Genomic DNA, 10000 nt, shown 5'->3' on the forward strand with positions numbered 1-10000 from the left:
TCCCCTCCCTCCCTCCCCTCCGTACTTTGCCACAAACCGGAGAGAAAGTGTGTTGTAACCTGCAATTTGTGTTTTTAGGGTTGGGTAAAAAAAAATGGGGAAAAATATTTTTCTGGTGAACTTAATGGTACAACTTCCATAATTCTCTTTATCTCTTTTCTCCCTTTATTCCTTTTCTTTCCCTTTTTGTTCCCTTCCATTCCTCTTTCTTCTCTTTCTCCCTTCCATTCCTCTTTCTTCTCGTGTCTGGTTATCCTCTCTTCTTTTGTACTTCCTCTCCTCTTCTATTTTCTTTTCTCTCCTTCTCCCTTCTTTATTCCCTATCCTTCTCTCCTTTTTCGTCTCCTTCTGAGTTATTTCCATTCTTCCCTTCGACCTTCTCTCCTTTCTTTCCCCTCCTCTTTCCCCTCTTTTTTCTCTCGTTTTCTCTCCTTTCCTCTCTCTCCTCCGGCTCTTTCTCTTCTTCCTTTAGCTCTCTCTCGTTCCTTCTTTCTCCATTCTCTCTCCTCCTTCCCTCTGTACTTTCCCTTTTCTCTGTCTTCTCCTCTCTTTATTTTTGACTTCCTTCTTATCCTTTTCCTTCCTTCCATCTTCCCTCTTCCTCCATTTCTTCTGCTTTTCCCCCTCTTCCTCTCCTTCCGTCTTTAATTTCTTGTCACTCACTCCCCTCTTGCTACACACACACACACACACACACACACACACACACACACACACACACACACACACACACACACACACACACACACACACACACACACACACACACACACACACACACACACGACCAGAGACTCCGGTAAATCACGAGTAACTTTGTTCAATGTGTACCCGTGTGCTTTGTACACAGATGTAAACAACAGTATATTGATTCACGTATTGAAACGCCTACTGCAACATAGCGGGGTTTCGCTCTTCCAAAATGCATGGAATTTGCACATTAACCGCTGTCTTTCGGTGTTTTCCAATGGAGGCAGTAAAATGAAGAGGAAAAAAATGTGGTTTGCATTTTTTTAAGGGGGGGGGGATATATGAAGTTAATGTCAAAGGTAGGGTTTTTTTTCCTGATATTGTTTTCTTTTTTCATTTATTGTGTACTTTGAATTTAAAAATTGAAAAATAGATATTCTTCAGTTAGATGAGATGTATTTTTATATTTTGAAGAATATATTGCAACGTGAATGTGCATGAAGTTACCTTTGTAACTTGAAATTATAAAGTTGATGACAGAGACAAAATAATGCAAATATGAACCTCATGGTCTTTCTCCTGAAAAAAAAATGAAGTAAATACATTTTTCAAAATTCCAAATGCGGCTTTTTAACACTGAAATAGCTGGAGGCTTAGTTTGAACAGTGGAGCATATAATGTACTTCTAAAATTATATGAAAATAAATCATTGAAAGAATGGCTTGCAGATTTTTTTTTTTTACATATAAATTGCAAGTTATAACGAAATCAGGGTAATGAAAAAAAAAAAAAAAAAAAAAAAAAAAAAAATATATATATATATATATATATTATATATATATATATATATATATATATATATATATTATATACAGTTTCTTTACTTTCCATTATATTCAGTCATAATTTCCAACATTCTCTCTCCTTATCTATACATTCTTGTTTACATATTTCCTTCCCGTGCATATTAATGAGATCTCTGTTAAACACTCGCTTGTTAGGTTATTACCGTCTCACGTTATCCTTTTTTTTTTTTTTTTTTTTTGACTTTCCATAGCCACTGAGCGGGTGTTTGTAAGTACATATTCGTTTTTACATATTCCTGTTATATTCCGAGCTTATGAATATGTGCATCTTTGCGTGTATATTCCTGTAAAAAATAATAGTGATAATTCCAGAGGATTTTCCCCGTGGGTCTTTATGAAGCTTTGAGATAATAATACAAAAAAAAACGGCATAAAATTAATAATAGTATCCCCTTGAAATTTTCAGGGGTTACTTTTTTGTTTTTGTTTTGTTTTGTTTCGTTTTCCAGGAGGTGGGTGTACAATATATATATATATACATATACATATATATATATATATATATATATATATATATATATATATATATGTGTGTGTGTGTGTGTGTGTGTGTGTGTGTGTGTGTGTGTGTGTGTGTGTGTGTGTGTGTGTTTGTGTGTGTGTGTGTGTGTATACATATATATATATGTGTATATATATTTATATATATAATATATATATATATATATATATATATATATATATATATATATATATATATATATATATATATATATATATATGGGAAATGTCAGAAAGACAGAGGTAGAGGAAGGGGGAGAAGGAGACAGGGAGAGGGAGAGGGAGAGGGAGAGGGAGAGGGAGAGAGAGGGAGACAGAGAGAGAGACAGAGAGGAAGACAGAGAGGGAGACAGAGAGGAAGACACAGAGAGAGAGGGGGTGGAAGAGAGAGAAAGAGATATTAACGTGAAAGATGAAGAAGAAGAAGAAGAAGAAGAACGTATCGCCCCATTAACACCACCCGAGAGACGTGCAAAAACGAAAGGGAATAGTGAATAGCTAATAACAAATGCATATTGCTGAATAACGAATGGTAAATAAGGAAAGGCGACAAGTGACAAGCGAACAGAAAAATAGCAAAAGTCGAATAACGAAGAGCAGAATTGCGAAAAGATAACGAACGACAAATAGCGACGCACGAACGGCGAATTAAGAGAAAATTATGATAACGAACGCGGAACATCGACCTACTTATAGAATAAAAAGAAAAAACGAAAACGGCAAATAATGAACAGAAATAAAAAACACGAACAGTGGATAAAAAAAACTAAACAAAACAAAAACGAATAACGAAGAACCACACAACAAACACCAAACAGCCAACCAGCTTAACGAACACCACACACGCACCCCACGCACCCCAGCGACGGTGCCAGCGTGCCCGAGAACTCCAGTGCCAACCCACCCCTTCCAGCGGCACTCAGGCATTTGCATCTATGAATTTCAATGTCCCCCTTTTGCGGTTTGATTGGGGATTCTCTTTTTTCCAATCACGGGGATATTGGCAGTCGGAGGCGCGATTGGGGAGAGAGCGACGGAACCGAGTTAACTATCCAGGGCGGGAATGTGTGCGTGTGTGTGTGTGTGTGTGTGTGTGTGTGTGTGTGTGTGTGTGTGTGTGTGTGTGTGTGTGTGTGTGTGTGTGTGTGTGTGTGTTGTGTGTGTGTGTGTGTGTGTGTGTGTGTGTGTGTGTGTGTGTGTGTGTCTGTGTGTGTGTGAGAGAGAGAGAGAGAGAGAGAGAGAGAGAGAGAGAGAGAGAGAGAGAGAGAGATTGTATGCATGTATGTATTATACATGTAAACATACTTACATATATAACGAGCATCTGCTTTTAAAAGCGAGAACCATATGTGTTTATAAAACAACAGCTTAAACCAACATAACGTTCTTTTTCAGTGCTGACATTCATCATTATACTACCTGTCTGAATTTCCAGGGAAGGACGGCTTAGTGTTGGCGTGTCCCTGTGTCACTGAATATTAATCCCCCGCCCCATCCTTTAAAAAATCCCTGACCTACTCCCCTCTTTTTCATTATTATAAAAAAAATATATATATATATATACTCCTCCTCCTCCTTCTTCTTCTCTTTCTCTTTCTCTTTCCCTTTCTCTTTCCCTTTCTCTTTCTCTTTCTCCTTCTCCTTCTCCTTCTCCTTCTCCTCCTCCTCTCTTCCTCTTCTTCTTCTTCCTCTTCCTCCTCCTTCTCCTTCTTCGCCTTCTCCTCCTCCTCCTCCTTTTCCTCTATGTGCTTCTTCCTCTTCCTCTTTCTCTTCCTCCTCCTCTTCCATCTCCTCCCCCTCCCCCTCCCCCTCCCCCTCCCCCTCCCTCAAACCCCTTCTCCCCCCCCTATCCCTTCCCCCTCCCCACTCCTCCTCTCCCCATCCCCATCCCCCCCAACTAACAAAAATGGACCAATAAAACAAAAAGCAATAATCTCTTTTCTCTCTTTTCCTCTCTCTCCGCAGCCGACGAATCCGAACAGGTGGTGTCTATCATGCTAAACAACATCGAGTCGGAAATTGTCTTCGTAAACGTGGCAACACCGAAGGATTTGCAGGTGAGTGGGTTTTTCGAAAATTGGTGGGAGGGGGGGGGGTACGGGGGAGGGGGGTAAGGGGTTTTTTGTTTTTTTGTTTTCTTCCCTTTTTTGAGATTTGGGTGTTTGTTTGTTTTTATTTGTTTGAATGATTCGACACTTTTTTGAGATTTGCGAACCGTTTGTTTACATTTGTTTTTTTTCTTTTTTTGAGATTTAGGCATCGTTTTTTTTTTTTTTTGAGAGTTTGTTCTGGTTTTTGAGACTGGGTGTTGTTTGTTTACATTGTTTTCCATTATTTTAAGACTGGAGTGTCATTTGTTTACATTTTAAAGACTTGTGATGTTTGTTTACATATTTTCGAGGCCTGTTTTTTTATAAGACTTGGGAGTCGTTTGTTTACATTTTTTTACGAAAACTTGAGGTCGTTTTCTCGGGACTCAAAGGTCGTTTATTTACACTTTCGATATAAAGTCCTTTATTTATTTATTTATATATTTTTTTAAACATGAGGTCGTTTTGTTTATATTTTCCTGGTACTTGTTCCGTTGGGCGAATTTTTTTGTGTGAAATTTGATGTCTGTTGTGAATACTTTCGTCGTTATTAATTATTGTCATGAATACAATTCTGACAATTTACATAACCAGCGACAGGATTATAATTGTTATTTCGAATATATGTTCATTCGCTCTCTCTTTCCCTCCCTTCCTCTTCCCTTTTCTCTCATCTCCTCTCCTCTCCTCTCCTCCCCTCCCTCCCTCCCTCCCTCTCTCTCCGTCTATCATCTACATACGCCTCTCCCTCCCTCCCTTTTTCTCGCACTAAGTTCCCTTCCTCTGCATTTCTCTCTCTCTCTCTCTCGCTTTCTTCTTCCTCTTTCCCCATAACCATTTCCCTTTCTCTACTGTCCTCATGACCCTTCCCCCCCTCCCCCCCCCCCTTGCTCCTCCTCCTCCTTGCTCCTCCTCCTTCCTCCTCCCCCTTCCTCCTTCCTCTGCCGTAGGTACAGCTAATTAAAGGTTTATTGATTCGCCAGTTCCTGCTTCGGTGTCTCATTCTACTCACGTTTAATGACATTTCGTAAAATTAGCTTACGGTTGTTTTTTTCTTTTCTTTTCTTTTCTTTTGGGCGTTTAATTCTGTTTTATTCGTTAGTGTTATTACTGCCATAGGAGAGGTGTGTGGAAGATTTGTTTAAGAATAGGGTTCTTTATATATATATATATATATATATATATATATATATATATATATATATATATATATATATATATATATATATATTTTTTTTTTTTTTTTTTTTTTTTTTTTTTTTTTTTTTTTTTTTTTCTTTATCTAGGTTATGATCGTAAATGTTTTATGTTATGTGAAAGTGAATAGATTTGTTTTGGTTTTTGCTTTATTTATTTTATTCTCTCTCTCTCTCTTTAGCTTTTATTTTACATATTTACTAAGGCATTTTCGATGACGCCGATGCACAAAAGGTTCCACTCCGCTATTTCGCTTCGTGTCAAAAAACGCGCGAAATCCGAATCATATTTTCATCCGTAAATCTGTCCAGGTTTCAATCCCGGCTTTTATCGTTGGACATTGTCAGTTTGCGAGCATTGGGATATGACAGACACAGAGCTTTGGCAGGATATAGGGTTTTATCTGGTGCTGTGCGTGTCATGCAGCTGCGTCTCCCACAGCCAGGCTTGTTCGGTCAGGCTGATGAGTGATTTGTCTTTGGCTTGCGTCCCCCGGTGTGTGTGTGGGGGGGGGGGGATGGGCAGAAGACGCCTTGTTAAGGTCTTGTTTTGTTTTCTTGGAGGCATGTATTCATCCACATGCATGTACACTCGCTCGCGCGCAAGCATTCATGCACACGCGCGCACACGCACACACACACACACACACACACACACACACACACACACACACACACACACACACACACACACACACACACACACACACACACACACACACACACACACACACATAGAGGATCATATAACATATTTGAGTGAATAACGTAGATTTAGTTCGATAGACTAATTATAGATTCGTTGATAAGACTGGAGAGAAACGAACGTTTTATTTCACATACATGTCAACGTTACCGCCTCGTATACGATTCAATGGACGTCGAATAAGGGTCGTGCGAGTAACTGAAACCAGATTAGGGCGCGATAAAGAAAAGAAAAAGAAAAAGAAAAAAACACTTCTCCAGGCGAATCAAAATCAAAATCCAAGATGTGGAATATGCTCCCTATTGTGTAACCTATTTGCATATTGCAATCATACGAATAATCTTGTTTAATTACCTTATGAAAACTCATTTTAGCGGGCAAGTCGCAAGGTTGGGAAGGGGTATATATATATATATATATATATATATATATATATATATATACACACTCATATATATATACTCATATATATATATACACTCATATATATATATATATATATATATATATATATATATATATATATATACATATCATATATATATATATATATATATATATATATATATATATATATATATATATATATATATATATTACTTTTCTCCGTATTACTAAATTAGTTATTAGTGCACCAGTATATAAGTTATACTAGTTATTACTTTAACGAAAACCACTGCTTTTAGATTCTAATAAACATTTATTTTACTCAGGATTTAAGTATTTAAGTATAAATTTATGTACCTAATAATCTAATTACTGATCAACCCTTCGTTTTTTCCCCTATCAACCAAATATGTAACACACCATTCTCAATAACACACCATAAATCCGCAACACACACCATTCTCTATAAATCTGCAACACACACCATTCTCTATAAATCCGCAACATTCTCTATAACACACGATAAATCTATAACATACTATTCTCTATAAATCTATAACGTACTATTCTCTATAACACACTACAAATCCGTAACATACTATTCTCTGTAAATCCCCAACACACACCATTCTCTATAAACCTGCAACACACACCACTCTCTATAAGTCTTTAACACACACCCTTGGCTCCACAGAACGAGGTGTCTCGGAAATCGCCCCCCGATGGCTGGCTCGTCATGTACAGCATCACAGACAAAGCCTCGTTCCAGCGGGCGGGGGAGGAGCTGGCCAAACTCCACAGCCTCTCGCTCCTCCGAGGACGAGCGGTCATCCTCGCGGCTAACAAGTGCGAGCTGGTCCGTTCGAGAGCTGTCACTGTGGATGGTGAGTTGTTTGGTGTCTGTCGGTTTTGCTTTTGCTGTTTTTTTTTATGTTGTTTTCGGTGGTTCTCTCTCTTTTTTTTCTGGTTATTATTATTATTATTTTTTTCTTTATGTGGTTTGTTATTCTTTTCTTTCCTCTTTTGTCTTTCTGTCTCTGTTGGTTTCTCTCTCTCTCTCTCTCTCTCTCTCTCTCTCTCTCTCTCTCTCTCTCTCTCTCTCTCTCTCTCTCTCTCTCTCTCTCTCTCTCTTACTCTCTCACTTACTCTCTCTCTCCTACTCTCTCTCTCTCTACTCTCTCTCTCTCTCTCTCTCTCTCTCTCTCTCTCTCTCTCTCTCTCTCTCTCTCTCTCTCTCTCTCTCTCTCTCTCATATGTGTGTATGTGTTATATGTATATATATAATGCATATATAATTGTATGATAGTATATGATTATTATATTTGATTCTATATATATATATATATATATATATATATATATATATATATATATGTGTGTGTGTGTGTGTGTGTGTGTGTGTGTGTGTGTGTGTGTGTGTGTGTGTGTGTGTGTGTGTGTGTGTGTGTATTTGTAAGGTCTCATGAAGAGAATGCAATTTTTTTAATGAGTTGGCTAGTACTGAAATAGATATAACAGTCAATTAAACCATCAATATATTGAGGATATATGCCATAAAATCTCTAAACGCTTCATTTCAAAAGAGGTCTACCATTTTCATGAATTTTTTTTTTCTTTTTTTTTTGTATATTTTGTTTATAATTAAAATTTATATATATATATATATATATATATATATATATATATATATATATATTACTTTTCTTTTTTTTTTTGTCAAATATTTAATTGTTTATATATATATATATATATATATATATATATATATATATATATATATATATATATTGTATATATGTTTGTGTGTGTGTGTATATATATATATATTTTTTTTTTTTTTTTTAATATAACTTTTTAAAATTTTACCTTACATTTTTCACATATTATATTCCTTATTTGACTTGCCATAATTTGTTCCCTAGTAGTTTATTTCATATCACACTTGAAATCTCAATCTACCTATGACGCAGAATACCACCCTAAATTTTCACACATCACGCCTTTTACTCGTCCATACTCCTTGACCGAGAAATTACCCTTTTTTCCAGATGGGCGCGACCTCGCCTGCAGCTACGGAGGCAAGTTCATGGAGATCAGCGTTGGCATGAACCACAAGTGTGATGACCTCCTGGTGGGCATTCTCAATCAGCTGCGTCTGAAGGGGGAGGTCGAGGTCACCAATGAGGAGGAGGCACCCAAGGAGAAAAGCTGGACCAGGTGCGTTTCGCCTTTAATTCTGCTTTATTCGTAAATGTTTTTCCTACCATTGGAGGTTTGTTTGCAGATTAAGAGAGTATTGTTAAATTCTCTTGTCCTTCCTCCCTACTCTTTTTTTTCTTTTTTTTTACTGTCATTTGTATCTTTACATTGTCTTTGTGTAATTTGTAGTAAATTTAAAATTTTCGGAGGAGAGACTTTGTGAGTGTTGATGTTCAGTTAGTTATGAAAAGATATGTTTTTCTTTCAAAATAATATTGTCAATACCTCACTTTATTTGTTTTGTATCAAGCAGAACTATTTCTGAATCTTTAATTTTTTACAGGAACAAAGTAATTATCCATGAGTACATATATTACACAACGTATTGGTATTTAGGCATTTAAATATCACATGGATTATGGAAAAAGTGCTGAAAACCCCATTTTAGTTTACCTTTTGCATAACTGACTTTCGTAAATGATCCCTAAGGCAATTATAGCATTACCTTTCTCTCGCTACAGGAACCGCAGTTTGATGAGAGCCTCCATGAAGGCCAAACGGGTTATTAACAGGATTATGGGGAAGACGGAAACCAAATACAAGAATTGCGAGGACTTCCAGAGCTAGGGTTGTGGCAGAGTTCATTTTAGATACTTTTTGGCTCTATCAAAGTAAGTTCAGCTATTTTAAGAGTTAATAGAAATACTAAAACTTTTCTTAATATATATATGTTTCTCTTAGCATGGATTTCTGTTCTTATGTATCGATATGCCTTCTTGCATTCTTTTCACAATAGAATCATATTCACCAGAAGGATAAAACAGTGCACTTCAGGCACTTTAAGGAAATATTATATGTCATTATGATATTCAAATTCTTAATACAAAGCCAAGAATTACCTAACAAAGAGTCACACAACACCAAAATTTACTCAAGCTTTGTATCACTCTCCCAGGAGCCGGACGGATTATTTCATACTTCAGGAGGATCCAAAGAGTGACCACATTACTGGGGAAGCTACTCATCACCAGAGCCACTAGAGCCACCTGAACACTGTAATGTGAACATCATTATCTACTTTGAAGACCTGTTCAGATTTTTTTTTTATGTAATGAAAAAAAAAAGAAAGGAAAGATTTTTTTCTCATTCATGACTTCTTTTGTGGATATATTCAAAAGAAAGAAACAAGAATGGAGGAACGTGTTCTCGTTCACGACTTCTTTTATGCATCTTTTCAGAAGGAAAATGAAAGATTTTGTTCATATTCATATAGCTTTTTTTGTTCACTATTATATCTCATTCTGGATTTCTGTAAAAGAGTTGTTAAGTTCTGTTAGTTCAACTGCAGGTACTGTTCATTACATT

The 10000-nt window shown here is 36.7% G+C and overlaps 1 protein-coding gene across 2 annotated transcripts in view; it reads left to right on the forward strand.

Moving 5' to 3' along the window:
- LOC119576392 (GTP-binding protein GEM-like) overlaps positions 1-10000 on the forward strand; it is a 37272-nt gene that overhangs the window by 26476 nt on the left and 796 nt on the right. For both annotated transcript variants that reach the window (XM_037924066.1, XM_037924067.1), the window contains exons 3-7: positions 4023-4114; positions 7131-7320; positions 8485-8653; positions 9157-9306; positions 9591-10000. The exon at positions 9591-10000 is cut by the window's right edge and continues 796 nt beyond it. In XM_037924066.1, the coding sequence (XP_037779994.1) occupies positions 4023-4114; positions 7131-7320; positions 8485-8653; positions 9157-9262 (557 nt within the window). In that variant the 3' untranslated portion in view covers positions 9263-9306; positions 9591-10000. The remainder of the gene's footprint in view (positions 1-4022; positions 4115-7130; positions 7321-8484; positions 8654-9156; positions 9307-9590) is intronic.

Source organism: Penaeus monodon, chromosome 8 (genome assembly GCF_015228065.2).
Source record: "Penaeus monodon isolate SGIC_2016 chromosome 8, NSTDA_Pmon_1, whole genome shotgun sequence".
In the NCBI taxonomy this organism is placed as follows: Eukaryota; Metazoa; Arthropoda; class Malacostraca; order Decapoda; family Penaeidae; genus Penaeus; species Penaeus monodon.